The 15,671-nt window shown below is 44.4% G+C and overlaps 1 protein-coding gene across 2 annotated transcripts in view; it reads left to right on the top strand.

The window, feature by feature from the left end:
• LOC121538324 (brefeldin A-inhibited guanine nucleotide-exchange protein 2) overlaps positions 1-15,589 on the top strand; it is a 34,600-nt gene extending 19,011 nt beyond the window's left edge. The window contains exons 15-39 of one of the 2 annotated variants that reach the window (XM_041846205.2): positions 586-697; positions 1,001-1,206; positions 1,416-1,500; positions 1,608-1,779; positions 2,211-2,362; positions 2,691-2,819; positions 3,030-3,188; positions 3,392-3,539; positions 6,366-6,462; positions 6,602-6,642; positions 6,726-6,895; positions 8,083-8,234; positions 8,428-8,600; positions 8,714-8,874; positions 9,075-9,205; positions 9,318-9,447; positions 9,603-9,738; positions 10,003-10,141; positions 10,449-10,506; positions 10,711-10,828; positions 10,995-11,134; positions 11,311-11,488; positions 11,663-11,801; positions 12,619-12,736; positions 13,776-15,589. In XM_041846205.2, the coding sequence (XP_041702139.1) occupies positions 586-697; positions 1,001-1,206; positions 1,416-1,500; positions 1,608-1,779; positions 2,211-2,362; positions 2,691-2,819; positions 3,030-3,188; positions 3,392-3,539; positions 6,366-6,462; positions 6,602-6,642; positions 6,726-6,895; positions 8,083-8,234; positions 8,428-8,600; positions 8,714-8,874; positions 9,075-9,205; positions 9,318-9,447; positions 9,603-9,738; positions 10,003-10,141; positions 10,449-10,506; positions 10,711-10,828; positions 10,995-11,134; positions 11,311-11,488; positions 11,663-11,801; positions 12,619-12,736; positions 13,776-13,940 (3,409 nt within the window). In that variant the 3' untranslated portion in view covers positions 13,941-15,589. The remainder of the gene's footprint in view (positions 1-585; positions 698-1,000; positions 1,207-1,415; positions 1,501-1,607; positions 1,780-2,210; positions 2,363-2,690; positions 2,820-3,029; positions 3,189-3,391; positions 3,540-6,365; positions 6,463-6,601; positions 6,643-6,725; positions 6,896-8,082; positions 8,235-8,427; positions 8,601-8,713; positions 8,875-9,074; positions 9,206-9,317; positions 9,448-9,602; positions 9,739-10,002; positions 10,142-10,448; positions 10,507-10,710; positions 10,829-10,994; positions 11,135-11,310; positions 11,489-11,662; positions 11,802-12,618; positions 12,737-13,775) is intronic. The other variant, XM_041846206.2, reaches the window with a different exon arrangement.
• The last annotated feature ends 82 nt before the right edge of the window (positions 15,590-15,671 follow it).

Consider the following 15,671-nt stretch of genomic DNA (forward strand, 5'->3'; position numbering starts at 1 on the left):
ACACAGCTCCCAGGAGATCACTTCAGTCACTCACTCTCTTTAGAAGTTGATAATGAATAATGAACATGAATAATTCTGGCATTGTTGGAAAGCTTATATTCTCCTCTTTTTAAAGGAATCACTGTTATTTACCCTCATCGCAGGGTTAGGATTGGGGGAAAAAGCGCTGTATGCCTAAATTGTTTAATCTTTAGCAAAGGCTTTGTAGCCTATATGGTAAATCATGGCTGGCATTGGTTACAATCTGCCACAATAGCAATGTGCCAGCTATATGACAGGATAGTAGGCCTAGTTGGACCAGGCTATCTTAATGTGCACATGATGCAAGTTAAATATTAATTATTTCATGGGAAAAAATACACTGACTAATGTGACTAAAATGACTGACTAAAACAAGACTAAAATTGTCCAGAGTTTTAGTTGACTGATAATAACTAAAACTGAGAAGGATGATGTGACTAAGACTAAAAGGTATTTTAGTCAAGACTCAAACTAAATCTAAAATGGCTGCCAAAATTAACACTGCCTATCTTGTGATACCGTATATCTGTAGTAGCCATAGATTATTTGTCTCCATCTCTCAAGTTTCAACAAAAAGCCCAAGCGAGGTGTCCAGTTCTTACAAGACCAAGGCATGCTGGGAAACACAGCAGAGGACATCGCCCAGTTTCTGCACCAAGAGGAGCGCCTGGACACGGTGAGCACCTCATCACAACCTTGTGTCACTGTACAAACATGAAGGACTTTGATTTGGTTGCCTCTCTCTAGAGTATGCAACAACAGGAAGTTATTGTGATGTGTTCGGACTCGAGGTTGTACGAGAATAGGTTGTCATTGTAGATGCCAGATCGTCATCGTAAATACCAGGTTGTCATTGTAAATCAGAATTTGTTGTACCTACGTGGTTATATTTATATAAAATAAATAAATAAAAAGGTTTGAAAGAGTTTCCTGTCTCTGACACAGCTCTTCATCATTTGCTCATTTTTGCTCTCTCTAGACCCAAGTGGGGGAGTACCTGGGGGAGAACGTGCGTTTCAACAAGGAGGTGATGTACAGCTATGTGGACCAGCTGGACTTCTGTGGCCGGGACTTTGTCTCTGCTCTGAGAGCTTTCCTGGAGGGCTTCCGGCTCCCCGGAGAGGCCCAGAAAATTGACAGGCTCATGGAGAAGTTTGCTGCCCGATATCTGGAGTGTAACCAGGGGTAAGTGCAGATATGTCAGTGGCTGTTTGCTACCTGCAGGGGGAGGTGTTGAGTTTGCATACACGCTCTGGAAACATGTCATAGAAAACATCCTCAATTATAGAGACTGTGTGGATGTAGCCTCATTGAATATTCATTAGGCAATGTCCAGTGGTTTACTGATGCACCACCTTGTTACCTCAACTGCCCCTAACCTCTTGCCCCTGCAGACAGACAGAGTTTGCCAGTGCTGACACGGCCTACGTCTTGGCCTACTCCATCATCATGCTCACCACCGACCTGCACAGTCCACAGGTCAGAACACCATCCAATCAGTCTATTTAGCCTGTTCATCTGTCCATACACCCAGTTCCAGTTATTTGTATTCACTATTGTTCCCCACCGTTATTTTACCTGTACAGGTGAAGAACAAAATGACAAAGGAGCAGTACATCAAAATGAACCGTGGTATCAATGACAGTAAGGACCTGCCTGAGGAGTACCTGTCCTCCATATACGATGAGATCGCTGGCAAGAAAATCGCCATGAAGGACAGCAAGGAGCACACTATCACACCCAAGACTAGCAAGCACAGTAAGTATAGATAACAGGGATATGACAAACCAGAGCCATATATTTAGAGTTGGGCCAACTTTTAGAATTTTGAATATTGTTCTAATTCTAGACATTCACTTACATAGCATTGTTTAAATATTCCCCAATGTTATTAGCATTGAGCGTGGGAAATGTCCTTTACAAGTTAAATATTATTATTAATGTTAATGGTGAGCAAACATGGCTGCCATAGAAAGTTGTAGTTTCATGTAAATGCATCATAATGCAGAAACCTCAATGTCCTAACTCTCTAAATATATGGCTCTGTGACAAGTTATCTAATACTGTATGTATTATGCATCAGCTGAACCCCTACACCACCCTGCTTAGTGGGAATTGTAAGCCTACAGGTTACCATGAAAAAGTAGGTGTTGGTCATGTGATAATCTATGCGCTCTCTTTCTTTTCAGGTGTAGCCACTGAGAAGCAGCGTCGTCTGCTGTATAACGTGGAGATGGAACAGATGGCCAAGACAGCCAAGGCCCTGATGGAGGCTGTGAGCCACGCCCAGGCTCCCTTCTTCAGCGCCACCCACCTGGAACATGTCAGGCCCATGTTTAAGGTACTGCAGAGCAGAGCCACCCCTCGCAATGACTGTCCTTTGTAGCTCAGTTGGTAGAGCATGGCGCTTGCAACACCAGGATAGTGGGTTTGATTCCCGGGACCACCCATACGTAAAATGTATGCATGCATGACTGTACGTTTCTTTGGATAAAAGCATCTACTAAATGGCATATACTATTATATTATCACTTCATTAGAACTACTGTACCACCATCTGCAGTGGCTGATGGATAATGCTTGTGAATGTGTGCCAGAAGATGGCTGTATGACCAATGCTCTTTACGGAGGGAAAGGATTGAAGTGTGTGCTCTGCGTGTGTGCTGCAGCTGGCTTGGACCCCTCTCCTGGCAGCGTTCAGCGTGGGGCTGCAGGACTGTGATGACCAGGAGGTGGCCTCTCTGTGTCTGGAGGGGATCCGCTGTGCCATCAGGATCACCTGTATCTTCAGTATGCAGGTCAGAGGCCACAGCAAAATAATAGAATGTATCATCCTAACACCCTTTACTATCTGTGGAATATGATTTATTTTGTTAAACCCCCCCTCCATCAAACATAGTTATATGCTTAACATGAACTTGAAACTCCTAGAAAAGCCAGTTTTGTCTGTGTTTGTTATCTTTGAATGACTCGTCTGTCTCTCTATGTGTCTCCGCGGCACTGTGCAGTTGGAGAGGGATGCGTATGTCCAAGCCTTGGCTCGGTTCACCCTGCTTACAGCCAGCTCCAGCATCACTGAGATGAAGCAGAAGAACATCGACACCATCAAGACCCTCATCACTGTGGCCCACACAGATGGAAACTACCTGGGCAACTCTTGGCATGAGGTAGGTCAGGCCTTCTCCCAGATAGCCAACCTGGCTTTCCCAACCCTGCCTCTCATCTCCTCTTCTGCTTGTCAGAAATCCAACCCATATTATATCTGTGTGTCTCTATGTGGAAAGAGAGCATAGCACTTGACTTGGTAGAGACATCATGAACAGAACATGGAGGTTCACCTCTAACCCTTGCCCTGTGTTTCTCTGTGCAGATCCTGCGGTGTATTAGCCAGCTGGAGTTGGCCCAGCTGATTGGCACGGGGGTGAAGACACGCTACATCTCTGGAGTGGTCCGGGACAGTCAGGCTGGCATCAAGGGTTTCCCCATCGGGGGAGAGGAGTTCATGCCCCTGGGACTGGGTAGGTCACACAGGGCTTTGAAAATCAGGGACAGTTAGTGTGTACAGGGTGTGTGTGAAGATGTGGTCCTCTGAAGGGTATCCACCCACTCTGCCCAGAGTGGGTGAAAACGCACTTTGTTGAATACATTTCACTTCCTTATGTTATAAAATACATTTTACCAAGACAAGTATGATTATTAATGATCTGAATCATTTAGTGGGGTCTTTCTCTAACATATCATTAAAGGAAAACTCCACCCAAAAACTATCTGTTTCATTAGTCCATTGTTGACATAGTCACAATGTTTTGCTTGTCAGCAAGCAAGTTTTCAATATACGTAACTTTCAAAATACAGAAATCATCCCTGTATGATGCATTTAGCATCGGATTTCATAACCTAATACAGTGGGGGAAAAAAGTATTTAGTCAGCCACCAATTGTGCAAGTTCTCCCACTTAAAAAGATGAGAGAGGCCTGTAATTTTCATCATAGGTACACGTCAACTATGACAGACAAAATGAGAAAAATAAATCCAGAAAATCACATTGTAGGATTTTTAATGAATTTATTTGCAAATTTTGGAGGAAAATATGTATTTGGTCAATAACAAAAGTTTCTCAATATTTTGTTATATACCCTTTGTTGGCAATGACACAGGTCAAACGTTTTTTCTGTAAGTCTTCACAAGGTTTTCACACACTGTTGCTGGTATTTTGGCCCATTCCTCCATGCAGATCTCCTCTAGAGCAGTGATGTTTTGGGGCTTTCGCTGGGCAACACGGACTTTCAACTCCCTCCAAAGATTTTCTATGGGGTTGAGATCTGGAGACTGGCTAGGCCACTCCAGGACCTTGAAATGCTTCTTACGAAGCCACTCCTTCGTTGCCCGGGCAGTGTGTTTGGGATCATTGTCATGCTGAAAGACCCAGCCACGTTTCATCTTCAATGCCCTTGCTGATGGAATGAGGTTTTCACTCAAAGTCTCACGATACATGGCCCCATTCATTCTTTCCTTTACACGGATCAGTCGTCCTGGTCCCTTTGCAGAAAAACAGCCCCAAAGCATGATGTTTCCACCCCCATGCTTCACAGTAGGTATGGTGTTCTTTGGATGCAACTCAGCATTCTTTGTCCTCCAAACACGACAAGTTGAGTTTTTACCAAAAAGTTCTATTTTGGTTTCATCTGACCATATGACATTCTCCCAATCCTCTTCTGGATCATCCAAATGCACTCTAGCAAACTTCAGACGGGCCTGGACATGTACTGGCTTAAGCAGGGGGACACGTCTGGCACTGCAGGATTTGAGTCCCTGGCGGCGTAGTGTGTTACTGATGGTAGGCTTTGTTACTTTGGTCCCAGCTCTCTGCAGGTCATTCACTAGGTCCCCCCGTGTGGTTCTGGGATTTTTGCTCATCGTTCTTGTGATCATTTTGACCCCACTCATTTTGCGTGGAGCCCCAGATCGAGGGAGATTATCAGTGGTCTTGTATGTCTTCCATTTCCTAATAATTGCTCCCACAGTTGATTTCTTCAAACCAAGCTGCTTACCTATTGCAGATTCAGTCTTCCCAACCTGGTGCAGGTCTACAATTTTGTTTCTGGTGTCCTTTGACAGCTCTTTGGTCTTGGCCATAGTGGAGTTTGGAGTGTGACTGTTTGAGGTTGTGGACAGGTGTATTTTATACTGATAACAAGTTCAAACAGGTGCCATTAATACAGGTAACGAGTGGAGGACAGAGGGGCCTCTTAAAGAAGAAGTTACAGGTCTGTGAGAGCCAGAAATCTTGCTTGTTTGTAGGTGACCAAATACTTATTTTCCGCCATAATTTGCAAATAAATTCATTAAAAATCCTACAATGTGATTTTCTGGAGAGAAAAAAAGCTCAATTTGTCTGTCATAGTTGACGTGTACCTATGATGAAAATTACAGGCCTCATCTTTTTAAGTGGGAGAACTTGCACAATTGGTGGCTGACTAAATACTTTTTTTTCCCTACTGTACATCCGATAATAAGTACCGAGCTCTGTTGACATAGCGGTGCAGGTTTCTCATAACTTTTGAGGATTTTACATTTTGTGGTCGTCATATTCAAAGTGGATTCCGTGGTTGGCAAAAAGGAAAATTAGCATGACGAGCTGAATTAAATGTAAAAGGCTTTGAAAATATACATCTTGATATACGCTCAGTGCGCCATTGACATTTCACAGAGATGCGCTTATTTTTGTGATAAATCTTTTAAAAAGAACTGGAATTTTCGAATTAATGTAAAAAGCGTATATACTAAAATATGAAAATACTTTATTGTCTCAAATCGATATCCATCTTACCTCTATATTGTTTTATGTCCTGCGGATTCGAGAAGAAAGATGACGAGTTCAAACGGGGAAAGTGAGCCAGCCTGTCAGCCAGTGGCCTTAATTCTTGCACAGAATCCAGCTTAGCTGGCGCGATGCAATTTGACTGATTTCTGACCACTTTTTGTCTCTGGCCTCCATTGATTTAGTCACCCTAATTCTGGCCATCCTACAAGGGTAAAAACTAACTTTTGAATGGATTGTGATGGAGACATGGGGTTTGGACCATTGGTTTTCTTAGAGGCTTATCGACACAACATATCATTTTACCCATTGGTCAAATATGTGTTTTTGATTGGACACCCTATCCACTGTAGCTTAGTTGGTAGAGCATGGAGCTTGCAACGGCAGAATAGTGGGTTCAATTCCCGGGACCACCCGTATGTAAAATGTATGCACACATGACTGTAAGTCGCTTTGGATAAAAGTGTTGGCTAAATGGCATATTATGTTAAATGGTGTGTCTTAAATGGGTTTCCTGTTGCAGGGACTCTGGTGGGAGGTCCAGACAGGAGGCAGATGGCTCATATCCAGGAGTCAGTTGGAGAGACCAGCTCTCAGAGCGTGGTGGTGGCTGTAGACAGGTGAGAGAGATACATGTTCAACATACATCCATGGCAGCAGACATCTATTCTTTATTGTTTATGTCCATGTGATTTTATCTGGATTGTGCTTTTTGGAAGTACATGGCTTCCAAATCTTACCTGTATTTGTTGTTTGCAGGATCTTCACTGGTTCCACAAGGCTAGATGGAAATGCAGTTGGTAAGTAGATTTGTGTGTTTCTCCACATGTATCTGACTGGCAATGTGTGTGTTTACTGACATTGTCCTGTGTCCTTTTCCTAGTGGACTTTGTGCGGTGGTTGTGTGCGGTCTCCATGGATGAACTAGCCTCTACTCACCAGCCGAGGATGTTCAGTCTGCAGAAGATAGTAGAGATCTCCTACTACAACATGAACCGCATCCGTCTGCAGTGGTCACGCATCTGGCAGGTCATCGGAGACCACTTCAACAAGGTGAGCTCCTATCTTCAGGAAGGAAGGTGTCCTGGAACCAGATTAAGCATATTCCTGGACTAAGAAACAGAGATTGAGCATTGTTAGTCCAGCAGTAGTCTAATTCTATTCATCTTACCTGATTATGCAGAGACGTAGCCTATCAAGGGTTCCAGACTAACATTTTCCCCTGGCTGTAATGGTGCCACTAACCTTTTCATTTGGTGACACCAGCCCATGATTTGGTCACCATTTCTTTTTCTGCGGCGTTACACAATAGACATTTAAAAAAAAAAAGTCATTCACAGTGCTTTAGACTGTGTAATAGACTACTGAGATGGTAGGCTATTCAAGAAATACGTTGTTTCATCTAACATGTCCAAGCAGGAATGCATGATTCAAGATATTTTGATGTGCAACTTAATCCAGTGATTGTCATGAATTGTGAGTTGACAGTAGGGTATTGTTGTTATATTTTACTGTTAAAATAGGGCTCCAGAATTTTCAGAATTGTGTTGTTCGATAGAGATGAATTTGCCTACATCTTTATGTGCACTAATATCATAGGCTAATTTATTTTGGGCCTAATTCACCACATGAGGAAGTGAAAACACATTAGTGTTAATCTAACAGTCAATGTAATATCCTAAAAAAACGTTGCAGTTGTAGCCTGCTACCTTATGCAGTCGCAATGGCTGATGCGTACTTTGTATCTTAAAGCCATATCAAATATCTTGGTTGTAAAATAGTTGCTATTGAGCTCAACATTAAACAAATTATATCCACAGAAAGTTGAGAACAACAGTAGTTGCTTCCAAAGCTATGTATTTCCCACAGTTGAATTTTGAAATGTTATACATTCAGAAGCCATTTTTCTCTATCCTGGAGCCCACATTGGGGGAGAGGGGGAGAGAGTGGCTCGCTCATTACAGCAGCAGGCCCCAGGGAAACCGGCCCAGGGGCAGGGCAGACACTTTCATTACAGGAATCATGAGGATAATGCGCTTTACTGGTTTTCGCCACCAAACAAATAGGACGTTTTGAAACTTTTGAGTGAGGTGACCATGCAATGAATGTTCAGCTCGCACTGATGTGACCAATTTAAATGTTTTACTTGCACAGCCAAGTCAAAAGGGTTGCAGAATGCGACTAAATGGTCGCAGTCTGATGCCCTGCTATCTATGCCTGTTTGTCTGCTCCTCCACCAGGTGGGCTGCAACCCCAACGAGGACGTGGCCATCTTTGCGGTGGACTCTCTGAGGCAGCTGTCCATGAAGTTCCTGGAGAAAGGAGAGCTGGCTAACTTCCGCTTCCAGAAGGACTTCCTCCGGCCATTTGAACACATTGTGAAGAAGAACAGGTAGAGACTGGATCAGGGGAAAGAGGGGGAAGGGAGAGAGGAAAATATGAGAGGAGTAAAAGGAAAGAGGCAGAGGTGATTTGGAACAATCTAGGGGATACGATGAGGTGGAAAAACCCTGCCAGCACAGAACCAAATCACACACTCACCACAAACGATTGACTCTTTCTCCTTCTCTTTCTTTCCTCCACAGATCTCCCACTATCAGGGACATGGTGATCCGCTGTGTGGCCCAGATGGTCAACTCCCAGGCAGCCAACATCCGCTCTGGCTGGAAGAATATCTTCTCTGTGTTCCACCAGGCCGCCTCGGATCACGACGAGAACATTGTGGAGCTGGCCTTCCAGACTACTGGCCACATAGTCAGTGAGTACCAACACATTAGGATTGGGGCTCAACCACCATTTTGGCTCCGAGGGCATAGCCAGCTCGGTAGAGAAATGGACTGCTGAATAATACTGATCCTTTCTCTCCTCCAGTGAACACGTTTCAGCAGCACTTTGCAGCAGCCATAGACTCCTTCCAGGATGCAGTGAAGTGTCTGTCTGAGTTTGTGTGCAATGCTGCCTTCCCTGACACCAGTATGGAGGCCATCCGGCTCATACGCCACTGTGCTAAATATGTGGCTGAACGGCCGCAGGTAGGCATCCCACAGAATTCCAAAGCACATCCCAAACCTAGATCACAAAGTACTGAAGTGCTTTCTAATCAAGCCTGCAACTGAAGAGCATTTTATAGTGGTTTATTTTTTGCATCATGGTGGAGTACATGATGGTGCCTGTCCATCATGATGATGTTCCTCTGATGTTCCTCTGATGGGTCTTCCTTGTCTGTCCCCAGGCTCTGCGGGAGTACACCAGTGATGACATGAACGTGGCCCCAGGGGACCGGGTGTGGGTGAGAGGCTGGTTCCCCATCCTCTTTGAGCTGTCCTGCATCATCAACCGCTGCAAGCTGGACATCAGGACAAGGTAAGGAATCTGACCCTTAGCTCACCCTACATGTGTAGAGGCACCACACATCTAGTGCTTTGAGCCCAATAAGCATTCATGTATGCTTGATGTGTGTGTCTTTCTGTCACAGGGGTCTGACTGTGATGTTTGAGATTATGAAGAGCTATGGACACACCTTTGAAAAGCACTGGTGGCATGACCTTTTCCGCATCGTCTTCCGCATCTTCGACAATATGAAGCTCCCTGAGCAGCAGACGGAGGTGAGAGGCTGTAGGGATTGTCATTGGTTCCACTGTATGACTGTTTGTTTTGAGTAGGCATTTCTGTAATGAATGCTGGCTTTTGCACCAGTCACTCACTCAACCTTGTTGTGTTGCTCGTCTGGGTGTATTTTGTGTCCTGTGACTTCTTGTAGAAGCATGAGTGGATGACCACGACCTGTAACCACGCCCTGTACGCCATCTGTGACGTTTTCACCCAGTTCTATGAGCCTCTCAGTGAGGTCCTGTTGGCTGACATCTTCACTCAGCTGCAGTGGTGTGTCAGACAAGGTAGGTCCCTTACTCCCAACAGAGAGAGGGTAAAATGAGAGCAGCTGACTCATTCATATATATATATATATATATATACACACACACACACACACACACCAGAGAGAGGGGAAAAACACAGCAGCTGACTCATACACACACACACCTAACTCATTAAATTCAAGCTGTATTTACTGTAATATTCTATGTGTAACATTTACCAGGAATTTGAAGTTAGGTGACGTAATGGTGAATGACACCACTATCTTCTCTCTACTACCCCAGATAATGAGCAGTTGGCCCGGTCAGGGACTAACTGCCTAGAGAACCTGGTCATCCTGAATGGGGAAAAGTTTAGCCCAGAGGTGTGGAACGTCACCTGCTCCTGTATGCTGGACATCTTCCAGACCACCAGCCCACACGCGTGAGTTCTGCTGCCGGCCTGTCTGTCACGCTGATGTTTTCACTTTTGCAACCCATCACCATGAACAAGTTGCATCCAACAGTAATTCTCAGTGTGGTTTTAAATATTTATTTGAATACATAAACAGAAAACACTGTTATAGTAAGACATTATGGTGTTGTATTACAAGAACAAGTCGGATGTCAGATGTTGTGTAGTCATGAGCAGGGCTTTCAGCAGGCCATGGTGACTCATGGACACAGGAAACACTTCATTCAATAGACCACATGACTGACGATGTGCACATTCTATTTTCTCCTTTCAACAGCCTGTTGACATGGCGACCAGCTGGTCAGGAAGAGGAGGCTGGTGATGGGAAACACATGGTGGGCAAACAATAACATTTATGAAGCTTCAGACAGTCAAATAAAAGCTTTTGAGCCTGACTATAGACACACATGAGTATATGGGCAGTGAAAATATCTAGCCCCTTGTTCGTGTCATGAGTTGTTCTCTCTGACAAACATGCAGATAAATTAGAGCTGTATTTGGTTAGACATGGATCTCATTGACTCTGACTCTGTCTACAGGATGTGGATTTTGACACCCAGTCCCAGAGCAGCTATGACAGGGCCCTGTCAGAGAGAGGAGGTCAGAGCCAAATATCCACAGCCAGCGATGAGACCTGGAAGGGTAAACCCCATGCCAGTATGCAACGAATTACAGAGACCTTTGACCCTCTCACCTCAATTCACATTTCTCTCTCGTACCCCATCATCCTTCATGTCATGTTCCACTTTTCCACATTTGACCTCAGTCTCTCATGGGTTCCTATCTGTCTTCCTGATGCCACTGTGCTCTGTGTCTGTGGCAGGAGTGTCAGACCAGAAGCTGTTTGCTGGACTGCTCATCAAGTGTGTAGTGCAGCTGGAGCTGATCCAGACCATTGACAACATTGTCTTCTACCCGGCAACCAGCAAGAAGGAAGATGCAGAAAATATGGCTGCTGCACAGGTTTGCCACAACCTAAACTTTGTCGCAATGGAGCTGAACTACAATGGATCTAAACTAAAGTCATGATGCTTATTCACATGTAATCAGGGCTTTTATGCATAAACTTAGTAGGGTGTTTTGGGTGTACTGTACGTTGTTGGAGGATTGACCTAGGCTCTGTACTGTGTCTCTCCCAGAGGGACGCTCTGGAGGAGGCTGCAGAGGTGGGGGACCCTGGGCAGGGGGAGCAGGGCATGTACAGACACCTCACCTCCCAGCACCTCTTCAAGCTGCTGGACTGCCTGCTGGAGTCACACACCTTCGCCAGAGATTTCAACTCTAACAACGAGCAGAGGACTGCACTATGGAGAGCAGGTAAGTTCAACTGTCTGTCTCTCTGGTGTGTTTAGATCTATCATATGAGCTAATCTGCCAGTCAGTCATATAAATGTTTTTTTTTGATACAGGATGCTCTTGTCATCTCTGTGGTATGTCTGTCCATCTAATTTCATATATCTGTCTGGCTGTCTGCCTCTCTCTGTGTCTCAGGATTTAAGGGGAAGTCGAAGCCCAATCTGCTAAAGCAGGAGACGAGTAGCCTGGCCTGTAGCCTGCGTATTCTGTTCCGCATGTACTCTGACCGGCAGCTCCAGGACTCCTGGCCTGATATCCAGACACGGCTGCTACTGTGAGTGTCCAGGGGAGGGAAAGACGGGGAGGAGAGGGATCATGGTGTGAAAGCTCTTTACAATTGTAAAGCGACTTTGGGTCCTTGAAAAGCTCTATATAAAGACCATTATGCTCCCGAGTGGCGCAGTGGTCTAAGGCACTGCATTGCAGTGCTAGCTATGCCACTAGAGATCCTGGTTCGAATCCAGGCTCTGTCGTAGCCGGCCGCGACCGGGAGACCCATGGGGCGGCGCACAATTGGCTAAGCGTCATCCAGGGTAGGGGAGGGAATGGCCGGCAGGGATGTAGCTCAGTTGGTAGAGCATGGCGTTTGCAACGCCAGGGTTGTGGGTTCGTATCCCACGGGGGGCCAGTATGAAAAATAAAAATTATGTATGCACTCACTAACTGTAAGTCGCTCTGGATAAGAGTGTCTGCTAAATGACTAAAATGTAAATGTAAGGCACTGCATCTCAGTGCTAGAGGCGTCACTACAGACCCTGGTTCGATTCCAGGCTGTATCACATCCGGTGATTGGGAGTCCCATAGGGAGCGGCGCACAATTGGTCTAGCGTCGTCCGGTTTTGGCCGGGGTAGGCCGTCATTGTAAATAAGAATTTGTTCTTAACTGACTTGCCTAGTTAAATAAAAATAAATAATTACTTGAACGACAAGACTAGCTTGAATGTAAATTTGATTACATCATGTCATCCTTAGTCTCCCTGATTGGCCCAGCTGTAATAGGTTCTTCATCATTGGTTTGTGGGGGTGTTCCCCCTCTGGTAGTGAGATATGTGGTAATGTTGGTCCTGTGTGTCCTGTCCTCTCCTCCTCAGTGTGTGCAGTGAGGCCTTGGCCTACTTTATCAGCCTGACCTCTGAGAGCCACAGAGAGGCCTGGACAAGCCTGCTCCTCCTGCTGCTCACCAGGACTCTTCGACTGACCGACGACAAGGCACACACTCATTTATTCACAAGTTACACACACCTGCATACACATGAACTGAAATATTTGCACACACTCACAACGAACTGCGGTTTGCTTGCAGTGACAATGCTCCACAAGATTGATCAGTTTTTTTAAATTGTATTATTAACACATGAAGACTGTTTATGTGAGGTACTGTCTGCCAGCACCATTTCAACTATCTATCCCAAGTCAGTAAGAGGGATGAAAAGAACTGTCCATTTCCCCTGATGTCCAATTGGAGTAACTAATAGTGAAAATGGTTTGATTAACAAGCCGTAGGACATTTGGCCTCCTTTCCCCTTAGGCAATGAATTTGACTTCCGTAGAGGAAGGAGATGGATTATTTGACAGTTTGTCTGTGTAATGACCTGGGTATGTAAAAGAGGACATCAGATGTGTGCAGGCAGACCAGGGACTGCCCCCGGGGCCTTGGGATGCCTCTGCTACATCAAGGATCTCTGAATTAGACTCTCGGTTCAGTGCAGATTCCCATATAGGGCATCCAGTCAGTTAACTTTAGCATTGTTCTTACTTCTTGAATTATATTAAAGTTGATTTGGGGCAGCAGGTAGCCTATCAGTTAAGAGTGTTGGACCAGTAACCAAAGGGTCGCTGGTTCGAATCCCCGAGACGACTAGGTGAAAGATCTGTCTGTGCCCTTGAGCAAGGCACTTAACCCTAATTGCTCCTCTAAGTCGCTCTGGATAAGAGCGACTACTAAATTACTAAAATGTAAATTTGAGTAACAAAAGGAAGGACACTAGCTTAGGTACCAACAAGTTCCTGTGCACATATCAATCGCATCTTTAGGGGTTATTCTAACTTTGATTAACAAAGGTTTCCCCTTCGCAAATCCCACCTACAGGTGTATTACCTGGTCGTATCTAAACAAACAATGTTGACGTTCAACTTTGGCCATATTTCAAACAATTCACTCATTGACATCACACTCCACTCACCCTAAGCTTAATGTGCATATGTCGGTTTGATGCTAAATAGCCTGCTCTTTTTCCCCCCTCTTCAGTTCAAGCCTCATGCCTCCTGTTACTACCCGCACCTATGTGAGATGATGCAGTTTGACCTGATCCCAGAGCTCCGTGCCATCCTGCGCCGTTTCTTCCTCCGCATCGGCTCCGTCTTCCACATCGCTGGTCCTGAGATGGGCCAGGCAAGGCCCCCAGCGCCCTAGGAGGGTCTGGAGATGGAATGGGGAAGACTGGTGGCTGGTGGGACACTGAGGTGTATGTAGAGTCTGGGAGCTCCCCTATCAGGAGTAGGGGAGTGTGTAGTGATGCAGGAGATTGAAGCAAAGATTGTTACCCTTGCTTTGAAAGTCATCAGTTCCTGTTTATCTTCTGCAAAGGAAAGGCTTGGAGTGTTGGTGATAAGGTCTGGTGCCCCATGACCCCTTAAGACTGACTCCCCCTAGAAGTTCTAGAACCCCTGCTGGGAGAAAAGCACTGTGACGGGACAGAGCTCTCTACTGACGGTTTCTCAACACTCTGACATTAAATGTCAAATGTAATGGAAAATGAACTACAATAATTTATTGATGCTGTTATATATATCCTGTACCTGATTTTGTTTGTTTGTCCCATTTGTTGATTTGATTACTTTCTGTTTTTAAGAATGAACAAACATGCATATCCAAATGCTAAAGCAAATGAAGAATAATTACTGAATATGCTGAGAAGTACCACTGGCAGACAAGCTCATTGGAAACCTGTGTCTATAAGCAAATTATAAGACACTAAAGTATCCTCAGTGTCTCTCTTATTGTGATGCGCTTGTTGATCTGATCCAAAAATATTGTAACAACTGATAGGCCTGATGCCAAGGCTCATCCCTATTACCTTTTCATTATGTCAAATGTCCTCTTAATTTGATGTTGGTTTTTGGCCTCCTGTGTTATTTGTATTGTAGTACAACCTGTATTCAGCATCCCACTCTAGGATGACCATTGACAGGAATGGCAGGAATGGCTTGCTGTGCTAGGGGCTCCACAGGTTCCAGAGAGCCTTAATAGATAAGCCCTATGGCTGCACTTGTCGGGTTGTTCACCTGCCACCATTCCCCATTCATTCTATCATGTGAATCACTATGGCCTGTTATAACATTCCCTATTTTACTCATAATTTGTTATTTTTTTAATACTTATTTTATAGCGATATTACATGCCAGTTTACTTGAGGGGCTTGTTGAAAGGCTACTGCAGGTTCTGTTTCACATTTCCTATGTTTCCTCCCCAAACTGAGCCTTGGAGGGTTCTAATATTCTGAGTGCAAAATTGAATTAATTGCTTTTTTCTAGAATGAATCTATTGTCCTTTAAAGGTCTACAAGGCAAAGCTCATGGTATATAGCAAGGATGACGTTTAATTATCCCATCAAACGGTTCTATTTTTCTATTTTCCCTGTTCTGTTTTACACCTATGGAGTATGTGTGAAACAGAGCCCTCTCATGTATTAACTTTCCAGTACTTTCTCAGCCTTTCAGTGAAAATACACCAGACAGGAGAAAGAATGAAGCAAAACCAAACGTTAATCCTAAACATGTTGGCGTATAGCTACCGACTTTACCATTTGTAGTTTAATCCTGTCTGCATTTTTTAAAAACAAGGATGTATGTAATTATTTGAAGTGCATTTAAATATTTTTGAGAAGCATTCCTCCCTCTTCCAGCTATGGAATTCTACTTTTCCCTAAAGGAAGGGGATCTATACATAAATATACAGTATATGGGAGAAATACAAACTGTAAAATAAATATACATATTGTGATGTAATCTTCCAAGCATTTGGTGACGTAATCAATAAACCTTGAATTCAGATCTATAGCAGCACTGCTTCTGACTTGGCCTGGTTGTTTCACTGGATGTAAAATAATCTCAACTGTTGTAGGTAGTGTAGCTACTTTTCTGT

The sequence above is a fragment of the Coregonus clupeaformis genome, chromosome 24, assembly GCF_020615455.1.
Source record: "Coregonus clupeaformis isolate EN_2021a chromosome 24, ASM2061545v1, whole genome shotgun sequence".
NCBI lineage: Eukaryota > Metazoa > Chordata > Actinopteri > Salmoniformes > Salmonidae > Coregonus > Coregonus clupeaformis.